Raw genomic sequence first — 15,009 nt, 5'->3', positions numbered from 1 at the left:
TAAGCAATTTTAAATAAGACACATTTCAATATTTGAAAAAAATATATATTACAAAAAGTATTTATTTGCAACAAAATTAACAGCAAAGAGATTCCTTTTGTTAGAACAGCTGCTCTGCGTCATGGTAACATTTCAGGGGAAGATAAAGTGAAAGTGACATGTCTTTCATTACTCCCTTAATCATGGGTGTTTCAAACAGCCATATATGAGACATGAGTGCCCTGCTCCCTTCACAGTTCCCACTTCAAGGGCTCAGCCATTCAGAGTGAGTAGGGCATAGGGATGCTCACTTCCGTTTGGAATTTGCCCTTCGTTTGAAAACCCAAATTTTAGCCTTCCGTCTGCACCAAGATGGCACTTTCCAAAAACTCAAGTAGATGGGAGAAGGGTCTCACTGCTGAATACTTCACCACTGAACTACACCATTACTGGTTGGTGAAATCAAATATTTTTCCTGCTAGGTGCCAAATGCAGTATGTTGCAAATGCGAGTGATTTCCTTTCATTCATTGTATTAGAGGGTTGTGCATAAAGGCCGATTTATACTTCTGCGGCAAACCTACACCATAGGATATGCGTAGCTACGATGTTAACGCATAACCTGACGTGCACCTCTTAAAAAATGTAACTGCGTCACGTTGACGCATATAACAACTGCTGTGTTTGGTGTACTGTGACGTCCCCAGCATGCCAAGAAATTATCTGCGGTAGCCAAGTAGCTCTAAAAGACTGGTAGCTTTGCATTTTCTCCCAGATAATTTTATCTATGCATCTGTATCCACTGATCAGTGATCGTATCACATTAACCTCTTTTCCACCATCGGGCCAAACAGTTCTTATTGCAAACCATGCTGTTCTGTCCTGATCTTGTTTCTTTTTCCACTGTGGTGTGAAGTCAGGAGAATGTCCGTTACAGATTCGTCTGTGGCGACGGCGTGAAAGGTAAAACATTGGAGCATGTGCGCTATGGAGGATGAACGCTTGTTCCAGTTTAAGACTGCCTTTTTCCCTTGATTTTACTTTTATCTTTCTGCATTGGCAGTGTCTTTTCTGTTTATTCGTAGAGTTCCCAGACTAGCTAAAAGGGATATTTATTAACAAAATATTTATTAAGTATTCTATGAAATAGTATATGTAATTGATATATTTTGAGTTTTAATGAGCTCGTAAAATCTTGCCAAAGGAAAGTTCTATCTTTCGAAGTTTAAACCTAGCGCCTTTGACCCATTAAGTGTTTTTGAGCATCTGCTGTTTTATATTATTTTTTATTTTTTTTATATATGAACAAGCAAAAATGTGATAGACACATCTGTTTACATCTGGACTTTTACTCTGTATATACAGGTATGTGAGTGAAATAATACTTGCCATATTCTAATCCAGAACTTTCTGATCTGTATGATGTTCTTGACATCTTGAATGTTTCTTGACGTTCTTGAATGTTTGACAGTATGGTGTACATTTTTACATTTTAAAAATTATAAAAACAGAACGGGTAGTTTGTTAGCAGATTAAAAAGCACCTGCTAAGAGTTGGTTATTTTGCCTAAATGGATAGTAAAGAGTGTAAGCTTTAAAACGACATCCATTGTTTATTGGTCAAGCTAGCAGTTATTGATTGATTTCTTTTTTTGGCACGGAGCGTCAAAATATGCCTTTTTTTATTATTTATTTTCTATTAAGCGAATAGAAGCAAAAGTCTTAAAAGATTGATCTTTGGTTTAAGACAGCACATTAGTCCTTAACAAGCAGCCAGAACCACCAAGCACAGCCAAAATGTCCCAGAGAGCCAACACTTAGTAGACACTGACATATTCTACTGCTTCTGTCGTTATTTTACATTTTATATTTTTAAAGCTGGTAAAGACTGGTTTCATGGTAAATTTTAATGTAATTCATTAAGGATCTCCTGGCTGGACCATAAATGTTAGGTTAAATGCTTTTATATTTATATATACAAACATTGACAGATCATTTAAAATGCCGTCTTTTTAAATTTTTACAGTTAAAAAGAAAACAATTGAAACCCAGCACATCAGTTTGAAGTTTAACTGTCTTTTAAAGGGCTTCTCTCTATTTCAGAGCGTGCACTGTGTGAATGTGTGTGCAAGCTCGAGAATGAAAGGGCACTCTGCCTTGGACCATGAGAAAAAGCACAGTGACGTTCCTCAAATCTGCAAATTATTAAATACAACTTAATAGGGTGACCATATGTTTTTATTTTTCTGATGTCATCTTTTTCGAATCTTAGAGCATTTGGCCACAAATGTTGCATCTCTGCAACAAGAAAAACATGTAGTAATAATAACTAATCAGTTTATTTAAACTATCTTCACATGGTCTATTTGTTTCTGTATGTGACACACACAAACAAACAGCACCTTTTTTTTTTCTCAATTTCTTTTATCAATAATGGGATAATTTAACGTATTACTTTTAAATGCTGGCAAAAGTTTCCCAACAACTGTTGGCTATATCAAGAAAATATTAAATGTACTACTCATCTGGGAAATCTGTTGTCAGAGTGACCAAAAAAAGATTATTTGTAGCACAATTTGTAATTATGCACATTTATTTAGCAGATAATGACATTTAACAATTATTCTCTTTTTAGAAGAAGTAAATGAAGAGGATGTACTGGGAGTGTATGGAGAGGTAAGTTACTTATATATTCCCTTGAATGTATGAGGAAAAAGCTAAAGAAGAGACTGTGAAAATAATAGTTGAAGCACTGTGCAGGGGTGATATTTTATAGGAGTGAAATGCATCAAAAAGTGTTTACTCTGTACAAGACACTCAAAAGTCCCTGTGAACTGCCTTGACAAACTGAATATTTTCAATGTGTTGCCGTATTTCTGTCTCAAACAAGAAGTTGGGGGACGTACATATCGTTCAAGGGATCGTCCATTTTTTTAAAATATACAATAGGCTATAGTTTACGTCGGAGCTCGACAAAAAAAAGATTTAGGCGTACTTTGTTTACATGACAATGGAGTTAAAATTCTGGATAACTTTAAATAGACAAGGTTAGTAAGTGATTTTTATCACACGAGTCATGTTATCACGTATTATGCTTTAGTATTGTGGCTATACTTTTTGAACAACATTATGTATTTTAATGTTTTGTGGATTGGTCCTTTCGTTGTATGTGCCTTAGTGCACAATTTATTTATTTTTATTTTTAAAAAAAATGCTTAGTCAAGTATTTTCTGTGGTAATCAACATTACCACAGAAAACACTCCTTGTAAGAATAGATATCAATAAATTATTTCAGTAAGTCTCAAAAGCAGTGATGGTTTTGATGGTAATGTCTGCTCTGAGTGATGTTCTGACTTCTTCATCAAAACATCTGAATCTTTTTTCATATTTTCAAACTGTCCTATCATCTGCACTCTTCACACTTCTGTCCCACGATTGATATACAGCAAAGTGTCCTAAAACTCTTGTTTCCATCTCCACTTATAATATGATATTCATCCATCTCAGTGTGTTTTGGTGTGAGATCTTAACCCCTCCAGTCCTAGTGAATTCTGGCCTACATTGTAGAAAGCACAACATGAAGACCAGGAGGACTACAGAAGTACAATTTGTAAAGGGGTTGTGACATGTTTTTTTGTTGTTGTTTTGTTTGGTTGTTAAATATATTATCTTCCATGAGGTCCACTTAGAATGTTAGTAAAAAAAAAAAAAAAAATTTGTAGCACAAAACAGTCATCATATAGCCATGTATAATAATTATCTGCTCTGGCCCTCTGTCTGAAATGCTCAATTTTAAGCTGCCTGGCCCTTTTAAGAATTCAATGTAAACACCCACTGTTGTGATTGGCTAACATCATATAGCCTTTCCAATACAGGCATATTTGAAATGCAATCCGAAGAAAACTAACCAACTCAACATAACAATAAAAGAACATTTCAGGGTTAATGTATAACGTAGACCCAACACATTTCATCTGAATGTATCAAACTGTTCACTCAAGCACAGCATAAAATATCAAACAGTCATGACTAGAGATGTGCGAAACGGCTGATACTTTTAAATCTGATGTTTAAATAACATTTTTGGAGTTGACTAGTCTAAAACGAAATAAACCCTCAGAAAACAGTCAAAAAGCATTGTTTATTCGACCCATTAAAAAAATAAAAACGCCAAATCTGTGACGTTCTTGACTTGCATTATCATCATTGTAGGCTACATTAAAAATTGAACATGAATTTGTTTGTAAGTACAGGCTTAATTATTATAAACAATTTAATGAATAGCGCGGGACCAATTGAGCAACCCTAATAGCCTGTGCTGAAGGGGAAAAACCAAGTAAGTGTAAATTAACATATTAAAACAGTCAGGACATTGTTGAAAATAATTCACAGGTAAGCAAAATCTACGAGAGAAAAATGTGCTGAAAAGTTGTGCATATTTCACAACGTGCATTAGCCTATGATCTAATGACACCTGTTTGGTTAAGAATGTTAACCAATAGTTAAGATGTAAAAAATGTAATAAAAAAAAATAGACCTGTGAGCAATGTACAGTAAACAATGTAATTTTCTAAACATGACGTGCATACAGAATAAAAGGGTTTAACTAGTTAAGCATCGTTGAAAATGGCCTCCTTGATCAGCCGGGTAAAAATAATTTGCATACCTAGCCTACAAGTCATTTTCTAGGCTGCTTAAAGCATACATTTTTGATTAACAAAATTAACATGTCAACATTGTCCTGTGAAAGATGAAACCTAGTGATTATCCTGCGTTTGAAAAAGCCAGCTCGGTGGGAAAATAACTTTCAAGCACGCCCAGATTTAAAGACTCAAATGTGAAAACAACCGTAGCAACTTGCAAGCCAACGTTTTGGAAATCCCCATCCCGCACCACCAACAAAGTGATTTCCATAGCTACTTTGTTGGTCTTGTGAGAGGACATTTTTCTGTGCTGGCTGCGAGTGAGAGGGGGAAGAAGCACGTGCAGCCTGGTGTGAAATGAAACTTTGTATACATCTGCTCCAGATATCTTTTTTTTTTTTTTTTCCCAATTATATGAAAAAAAAATAAAAATACAATTTGTAACATTAACATGAGTTATTTAAGCGCTGCCTTTGTAATAATATAAAGCCAAATGTAATTGTGTAAATGTGCTAATCGGTTTTAATGGAGAAAAATGACTCGTAATTCCAGTGAGACTAGCACCGTTTTGCTGACTAATGCACTAATCTCGCTGACAACGGCGACGTGTCGGCTCTTCTCTCAAATCGCACTGATAGTTCATACATTGCGATCGTCACTACGATTTGCCTGTGATTTCAGGCTTTTGTCAGCGATCTCCACAAAATTGTGTAGTGCAAACTCTGCATTAGCATCAGCATGCAAACTTGCTTTCATATCTTGTGTGCAGGCTCTTATTTTTTAAATACTCTGTTATGTATTTGAAGGAGTCTAGTTTATTTTCAAGTAGGAAATGTTACATTTCAAGGTACAACAAAACTTGGCTTGGTCTTGTTTCTAAAAACCGGAGCAAACAGTCTGTCGCAGCAGGTATCAGCAAAGACAGAGTTATGAAACTATGAATAAAGAGGCCCTCTTTTTTTTTTTTTTTTTTTTTTTTAAATATGATATGCTATGAATGCATAAAATGATGACAAATATAAAAGTAATAATTGTTTTACTTTTTATTTTGTATTCTCTGAACACAGTTAATGAAATAAGCCAAGACCGTGAACAGCTGAACAAAATCTATAATAAAACCGTTTAAAGCTCGTTTATAATGGAGGGAAATCCCACAGCAGGCATTTAACCTGTGAAACCGATTAAAGCATTATTTCAGAGGAATATTATACCATTTATTTTGTACTCAATGACTTCAGGTTAACAAATACATAGGCCAGACCAGTAACATCTTTTATGTCTATCTTAACAGAGAACCATTTGGGTATATAAAGTTTTACACCACTAAAGAAATATTTAATTGTATTTGGCGTATGCTACAATGTTTTGTTGTTGTTAACATACCTTTGCGGTGGCAATAATGCGGTCCTCTTGATTGTTCTTTCCAATATGTTAACATTTAATGTCCAGCAACCATCCACAGACAAAATACATGATTTTAGAGACTTTAATATCTTTCCTGACTCGTGTAAGCACATAGTGTTTCTATATATCAACTTAAATATGTTATAATTTGTATAATTGGTGGAATTTCTTTTAAATTACACATGACATTCAGCGAATGCCCCTCATGTCTTCAAAACAGTGCCATGCTAACCCATCCCACTGTGAAGTTTGTGCAAGTCTCTCACCGCAATAATGACAACATGGACCCGTATAAGGATAAATATAAGATGTAATAACTTTTCTATTATTTCCAGAATAAGTGTATTTACTAAGCGGGTTTATAATTTTAAAGTACAAACAGTTTCTTTGCGTTAACAATTTTGGAGGATTTGCTAAATCTATCCAGCCCAGAGCAATGAGCAGTTATCTTTTTCTGTCAGTATTGTTGCTTGATTCTCTTCTAATTAATCAAGAAAAAAATATCTGCCAATGAGGTAAGCAAAATAAACTTGTTTTCTCTTTTAAATTAAGTTTATTTTGCTTACCCCATTGGCAGATTTTTTTTTTCTTGTTTTGAGTCTAAAGTTAGTCAGATTTATCTTAAAACAAGACTTAATATCTTATCCCATTTTGCTTGACAAGTAAATAAATCATGTTTTAAGAAAGTTTAGATAATTTGACAGGAAAACAAGACAAAAATACTTGTCTAGAAAATCATTTTTTGCAGTGCGACCAAGCTTTATCTTCCTGGCTGATGTTTTGAGATGTTGCTCAATATATCCACATAATTTTCCTTCCTCATGATGCCATCTATTTTGTGAAGTGCACCAGTACCTCCTGCAGCAAAGCACTCCCATAACATGATGCCGCCACCCCCATGCTTCACTGTTGGAATGGTGACCTTCAGCTTTCAAGCCTCACCCTTTTTCCTCCAAACATAAAGATGGCCATTTTGTTTAATCAGACGAGAAGAAATTTCTCCAAAAAGATCTTTGTCCCCATGTGCACTTGCAAACTGTAGTCTGGCATTTTATGGTGGTTTTGGAACAGTGGCTTCTTCCTTGCTGACAGGCTTTCAGGTTATTTTGATATAGGACTCGTTTTACGGTAGATACAGTCCTTCTGTTTCCTCCAGCATCTTCATAAGGTCCTTTGCTGTTGTTCTGGGATTGATCTGCACTTTTTGCACCAAATTACATTCATGTCCTTCCTGAGCCGCATGATAGCTGTGTGGTCCCATGGTGTTTATACTTGCCTACTATTGTTTGTACAGATGAACGTGGTACGGTACGTTCAGGCATTTGGAAATTGCTCCCCTGGATGAACCATACTTTCTACAGGTCATGGCTGATTTCTTATGATTTTCCCATGATGTCAAGCAAAGAGGCACTGAGTTTTTAGGTAGGCCTCCAATTCAGTACAGCCCCTATCAGAAGCTAATTTTCTAAAGGCTTGACATAATTTTCTGAAATTTTCCAAGCTGCTTAAAGGCACTGTTAACTTATGTATGTATATAAACTTCTGACCCACTGGAATTGTGATTTTTATAGTCAATTAAAAGTGGAAAAAATCTGTCGGTTAACAATTGTTAGAAAAAAAATAACTTGTCATGCACGAAGTAGATGTTATAAATGACTTGCCAAAACTATAATTTGCTAATATTAAATCTGCGGAGTGATTACATTTGTTTTAATGACTTCAATGTAATTTTATTTAAACTTGTGTGAATGAGTTACATGTATGAACAGTTCGGCCCTCACAGTGATGCTTAGTCCAATCTGACCCTTGACCTAAAATCCGTTTGACACCCCTGATCTACTTTCAGATGGTAATAATTGCAAAACAAACCCCTTCATGGTGATTCCTCTGCTTCACGTCAAAATAAAGGGATGCCCCAATACTGGTATTGGAATCCGGTCTGACACTTCACTCACGTACTCAAAAAAGGGCTCCGATACAAAAGACTGATACCATCTGATGATTCTGGGTGAATTGAGTATCACGATTTTTTTTTTCTTCTTAGAATGAAGATCACGATTCTGAAAAAAATATATATAATTCAGTTATTTACAAAAACTGGGCCCGTGTTTAAAAATATTTGTATCTTACCACTAGGAGTTCTCCAAATAGTTCTTAGCAAGGAGTTTTTGCTTAGCCTATTCACAAAACTGCTAAGAGTAAGTTTTACTAAGGAAATCTTAAGAGTAAGATTACTAGATATTTTTCGGTTGATTAAAGGAAAAGGAGGAAGCTGGGACCGGCTTGAAAAACACAGACATTTAATTACACTGTTCAGTGTGTAAAACAAAAACACAAACTGCTTTTCAGCAAGCTACGTCATCATAAAACACACAAGAATGTGGACTAGCTTTGTGCGTCTTTCTCTCCCGTCTGCCACTGTCTCTTCTCCTTATACCCCCCGTCCTCTTGCCTGTTATGTTCCTGCTCGCCACATACCCCCATCGCCAAACTCAGGGATTTCTCCGGACTGTGACCTCCTCCCCCACACCCTCGACTGACCCCTCAGCCGTCCTTGCCGGTTGATGCAGTGCCCCAGTGCCACCGGATCAAGCACACTCTCAGCGTTGTGGTCCTTAGTCCAGCGTCGAGGACTCCTTGACGGCACATCCATCCTCCTCCCTGAGTTTTGGCACCAGTGTAACAATTAAAGATAGAAAAGGAGGAACCTGGGACTGGCTTAACAAACAGACAATTAATGACACACTTCAGTGTGTAAAGAAACAAATACACGCACTGCTATGCTGCAAATACATACACGTAGCACAGCCAGCTACGTCAAATCATAAAACGTACACAAGAATGCGGAAGAGCTTTGTGCAACACACTCCCATCTGCCACTGTCTCTTCTCCTTAAATACTCCCACCTCCCCTCACTGGAACACGAGTCCAGTGTGGCGCTCAGGTGGAAGTCATTCGCCACTTATCTTTGCTCTGCCAGGACACTGCCCTGCTCACCACACATGTATTAATGAAAATTTGTGTATTGAAAATCCAAGAAGTCTGGAAAAAAGTAAACCTTTTTTTTACCTTAAAAAAAAGTTTACCTTTTTGCTTTTTTATTTCTGATTATATTCCAGCATGCATGATGATTCTTTGCCCTTGACAAATGCTTCAAATCATGGCCCCAGGACAACCTATCTTTCAACTGACAACATCCACCTCTATGGTGACATAGATTCGCCTATAACGTGTTTAGAGAAGAGAATGGTTATGGTGAAGATTTTCATTAGTTTTAAGTGAGAGTAAGGTTGAGAGATTGAGCGAACTATGGCAGTGAGAGGAGAATTTTGAACTGACAGAATGCAGTCACAGAGGAAAGAAATTTACATACAGATAGTTTTAAATGGATAGAAAAAGTGAAAGAACAGATACATAAAGATATAAGTTACACACATGTATGAATAGAGCAAGAAAGTAACTACGAATGTGTGTAATGGCTACACTGAAAGATACAAACAAATGACCTTGGATGATTAGTCTCTGTTATTCTTGTCATATGGGTTCTCTTTCCATATCTGCTGCTGGTGCTACCACCTAAGGAAAAAAGTTATTTAAGGAATAGTTTGCCTCAATTATAATTCTCACTATTTACCCTAATGTCATCTAAAAGTTGCATGGCATTCTTCTGCAGAACACTAAGATATTTCAGTGGTGATATGATTTTGGTTTATCCATACAATGCAGTGCCTAATTATTCAAGTTCCAAAAAGGAAATGAAGCATAAAAAAAACAATCCTTTGTAATCCAGTGGTTTAATCAATGTCATTTCAAGCAACAACAACAAACAAAAGCATTTGTGTTCCAAGGAAGAAAGTCATACAGGTTTGAATCCGTATATGGATAAGTACTGTAAATGATTAGAGAATTATCATTTTACCTAACTATTCCTTTAAATCTGAAAAACCACAAAAATGCACTTACCAAAAGCAAACCGTTAAACCGGTGAGACAGACATGAAAATTTATCAAGTGATCTTACTTTTATCAACATCTATATCATCCACTTCAAATGGGCCTTTAGGAGTTGCAGAATGCACAGGACTACAGAAGTTTCCTCTTCGACAGAATGGCAGGAACCTCATCGTTTGTTGACTTTAAAGACTCTAGAATCATATTATCTTCAATTGAGGAAAAACTGTGTTAATTGCCCAGGTCGAATTTCACAAATGTCTACAAGATATTTACTTGATTTATTGAAAACGTATGAGCAGTCTGGCACATCACGTCTAAATTGTGAATTAGGCAAATTTTTCACACAGGACTACACACACACAAATAATGCACATACAAAAAAAAAATTCTTGTTAAGTCTTCACAAGCGAGTGAAATTAATACTCAAAACTATCCACATTAGCCCAAAATTTCAGGTGTCTACGGTGGTTGAACCAGACATCAAAACTAGCTAAACATGTGAATAACATGCAGCCTTAAAAATAATGTTAGCCTTTAGAGAAATCACTGTCATAAAAGCTACTAAACATTCAACAAAAGAGGAAGGAACACATGCTAATTGGTTAGGTTGGTCCCATAGTTGATGGTTGGCTATCACAATTGAGTAACATTAAACCACACTATTTAATAAAAATATTCCATTCAGTAGTGGAAAAATAATGACTGTATAAGAGTCAACTTTTGCCATCACTCACCTTGATACCGTGGATCTGTCCTACCAATAATTCAGATTCTGTGCTGTGGTCCTCTGCAAGTCTTGGTCAGTCATAATGCGCTTGATTCAAAAGTAAAATGGAGAACTTTACAGAACACAAGAACGATGCGGGAAAACCTTTTCAATCAGCACATGGACAGTCTGCGCAGATTCTTCTGATGACGTCACACATTTTGTGCCAGTTTTGTCATCCTCTTTGTTTTTGTTTTCCCCCCCAAAAATGTGTACATTATATAAATAACTGCCTGTATCTAAAAGGTGTAAATTGTTCATTAAGTAGTCCATTATCGCTACAAAATAAGACATAATATTACTGTAATAATTATAGCAACTGTATATTATACTCTCAGAATTCATAGAAAAATATGATAAACCTGTAAATTACGAAATGCAATATCTTATTGTAAATTGTTACTTTACAGCAATTGTGTTCTGATTCTTTTCTTGGCCCTATTTTATGGTGTTTGGCAAAACAAAGTTAAACTTTCATTACTGCCACCAATTGAATGGTTTTGACACTGGGACAAAGAGCTTTTAGATGTTCAGCTCTCGCCTATTGAAATTCTGTGGTTATTGCGCCCCATAACGTTTTAGAGCTGCTAATGATTAATCCCTGCATTAACTGCAGCGCCATCTGTACATATATCATTCACTACATGGTCTGTCACTGCATGTTGATATGAGACATACTGAGGACATTATGTGAAACTTTGACTCTACTATGGGCTTGAATAGTTAATAATGAAAAAAATCTGTAGTCTTGCAACCTCTAACATTATTTTAATTTAAAACTAGGGATGCAATAGCATTTATACTACAAATGTAATGTGGTCACATACATCTCTGATTACCTCTAAATGTAGAATGCGTGATCCACTCCCAAAACTTTATTTAGCACTGACGAAATCACCAGAGACTAATTATACTACCAGGAGTATGTGGGGTCTAGTGTTTCTAATGTCAGACTGCAGAAGGCACAACACCGGCATAATGTTTGATTGGCTCATCATTAAACATTTTACACATGTCAACATTTCAGGAAGCCTTTGCCAAAGAAGAGAGTGCAGTCCAGAACCAACTGTGTACTGTTCCTGAAATGTAAGTCTCATCATTTTGTTGTTGGTTTTGCGGATTTTTATTTTTTGCTGAAAAATAATTTGCTGATTTGGATCTAAACTACCCCTGTTTGCAATATCACAAGAGCAAGTTAATATCGAGTAACTTCCATTTAATACACAATATGGCTTATATTTTGATTTATTTTTCACTAACAAAAATGGTTCCAAGTCATAGCAGGATCAACTGCTGTGTCACCAAGGAATGCACAGTCTAGATCTGTCTAGATGGCCTGTGTGGAATGCCATATAGGGCTTATCCACTGCACGGTACAACGAAACTATTCTTGCTTTTTTGGGGATTTTCCACTGTGGATAGTACCCGATACGTTTTTTTAGTACCACCTCCATCGGAGCCGATACTAAATATGACGTCAAACCCTGCAGATCACTGATTGGTGATTGGCCGCACACGGCTACCACTGGACCTACCAACAGTGTATGAAAAAGTAAAAAAAAAAAAATTGTTACTACCGAACCATCAAGAAAAAGTGGAAGTGGTTTGACCAAATGGATGCTATCTACAGGGCTTAAAGTATTCCGGCCGGGGGCCGGATTTCCAGCTTGAGGGCAGGTCCGGCCTCCGGCGCAGGCAAAATATATTAATCAGGCTGCAAATTACAGTTGGACGCACTTTCGGCGCGGACGCGCTTGGAAAAAACGAGTGCGCCGCTTCCATTATGAGCGTGCATACCGCGCGGCTGCATTTGAAACTGGGAACTTCAATGCGGTTTAATATTTTCGAGTCAATTGATTTCACCTACCAATCATATGAGAGGAGCGCAGCTCTAACTAACGTCACAAGCCTATCAGAAGCAGAGCAGGGCGGGTCCTGGCAACAGTGTGATTGAGATCCATACCTCACGTTAGCGTCGTCGGTGAAATCATGGCGCGCAGAACTCCAGAAACAACATTAGGTGACTTAATGTCATCATGGATGAAAAGAAAGGAGATGTGAGTTGGTTGATTTCGTAAATTAGCTCAGGTCAGCATAATCATATTTTCTGTCTACACCTTTTGATGTTAGCCTTACGTTGACTGAGCTAACATTAACATACACTTCTGCTAGGTAACTTTAGACTGTTAGTTAAATATTTAATGTAGAACATTCTGTGTAGCTTACTAAAAAAAACATTATGTGTAGGCCTACCATGAAAAGGAGTCCACTTTAAACCGCTTTATTTTCTGTCAGCAATGTATGACAAGTAACGTTGCAGTGTGTACGCACCTTTAGTGCTGTCAACGTTAACGTATGCGATTTCTTTTTTTTTTTTTTTTTGTCCAGCTTTAATGTTTCAAATATTTAACACAATTAACGCTGCATCCGTTCTTTGTCATTCTTTAGCTCTTATTAGTTTGTCCACCAAATGCTTTAAACCATTAATGTGTGACAAGACAAAAGAGAACGCACTTCAGTAAATGTCCTCCTCTCTCACACACACACACACACACACACACAAGGCACAAAAAGTTGCGAACCAATATCGAATTCTCTTTCGCGCTTGAACGAACAATAACCCTTAAATGAGTTAAATAAAATCTTAAATGGAAGTAAAGAGTAGTGAGAGAATGAGACGCGTGAGATCCTGTCACCAGCTGTAGATCTTAAAGTGACAGTAGCCACTAATTCTGTCTGTCAGTAAAGTTAACCAAAGAACAAAGGGAACAGAGAAAACTACTAACTACTCTTTGACTAAAGAACGCTTGTAGCTTTAATAAGGATTAATCTAATTTAATTTATAATTTATGCATTGTGGACTATTTTATAACCCTAAAATTTAGTATACTAAATAAAATATCAGTGATACTGGCCTTCATTAATAAAAAGATGCCATTAAGATACAGCCGTAATACTTAAAAATAAATGGTTCCATTTGAAGATAAGTCCGTCTGTGCAAAACAAGACGGACTTACCCACCCCCCCCCCCCCAAAGTTCAGGCTCAGGAATTTTTTTCACTTTAAGCCCTGTATCTAAACCCGGGAGCAATGACAGGGAGAGTGCCCTGAACTGGCGTTGATCCACGATGGAGGATGGTAATTTTTGTTATGTTAACACTATACTCTGCTTGAAAGCTTCACTTTATTTCATTGACCAGGTACTGGAAAGCTTGCTTCTAAAATAACTAGACCAATTTAACTGTTACACTTGTGTAAAATCACCATGCAACCAACTGCTTTATGCAGCACAATGAGCTAGTAGCTAACAGCTAGTGGTTGTGTTATTGTTTTGGTCCGTTTGTGTCATGTTTAAGATGTCACGCCAGTAGAGGCGGTGCAACTATGACGATCATCCTATAATCCCACCCACGTTGAGGGGCACTAAACTGCAGTGGAAATGCAAGTTCAGAAAAGTAAAGAGAGTTGAGACTAGTCGAACCGTAATGTGCAGTGGAAAAGTGCCAATTGTGTGTTACAAACAGTGAAGCCCTCCCAGTGCTGTTATTATGCATCCCTAGAATGCCGCTTTTCCAAACAGATTAGAGGACTGGAACTGTTGTTTAACGGATGCTTAAGCCTTTAGAAATTTGGATACATGTATAATAAACAGAAGTTTTAGTACCAGTATGCCCTAAAAAGTTCTGGATTTTATCTTGTAATGAAAGTTATAATGTTTGATATTCTATGTCCTTCATATGACCTTTTGAACATTGTTTTCAAAAGGTCATATGAAGGACATAGAATATCAAACATTATAACGTTTTAGCTATTTAGTGCTTTTGTGTTGATTTGTGCTAATAATTTTAGGGTGACTGAGAAGAAAGTGAAGATTGACTCACCTACTGCGACTGATGAAGTAATGACCATATCAAATGGTTTCATTTATCATTTGCTTTTGAATTCATGATCTTAAGGCTCTTTTTAGTCATGACATACTTAATTTGTTTGACTAAAGAATACTACCATAAATGTATGTTGGTTGTGCTGTTGTTTAAATTGTGACTTTTATTGTGATTTCAGAGACTTCAGAAGAGAGCAGAGCGCTTCAATATGCCACCAAATGTGGACTGCAAAAAGGCTGCACGTGCAGCAAGGTTCGACCATTTCAGAGATAGGCATTTAGCGTTACACAGAATTCTTGATATGATACAATTCGATAAAGTGCCCACAATTGTTCCATTTAAACTTATTGTAGGATTCAGCATAAATTCAATATTTTAAAT

The 15,009-nt window shown here is 36.6% G+C and overlaps 1 protein-coding gene across 3 annotated transcripts in view; it reads left to right on the top strand.

The window, feature by feature from the left end:
* LOC127625959 (SAP domain-containing ribonucleoprotein-like) overlaps nt 1–15,009 on the top strand; it is a 70,939-nt gene that overhangs the window by 40,084 nt on the left and 15,846 nt on the right. For all 3 annotated transcript variants that reach the window (XR_007968388.1, XR_007968387.1, XM_052101462.1), the window contains exons 3-6: nt 2,613–2,653; nt 11,772–11,830; nt 14,594–14,642; nt 14,807–14,880. Coding sequence is in view for 1 of the 3 variants with exons in the window: in XM_052101462.1 (XP_051957422.1) it covers nt 2,613–2,653; nt 11,772–11,830; nt 14,594–14,642; nt 14,807–14,880 (223 nt within the window). In the remaining 2 variants the exon portion in view is untranslated. The remainder of the gene's footprint in view (nt 1–2,612; nt 2,654–11,771; nt 11,831–14,593; nt 14,643–14,806; nt 14,881–15,009) is intronic.

Source organism: Xyrauchen texanus, chromosome 32, assembly GCF_025860055.1.
Source record: "Xyrauchen texanus isolate HMW12.3.18 chromosome 32, RBS_HiC_50CHRs, whole genome shotgun sequence".
Taxonomy (NCBI): Eukaryota; Metazoa; Chordata; class Actinopteri; order Cypriniformes; family Catostomidae; genus Xyrauchen; species Xyrauchen texanus.
This window is presented reverse-complemented; position numbering and strand designations above follow the sequence as displayed.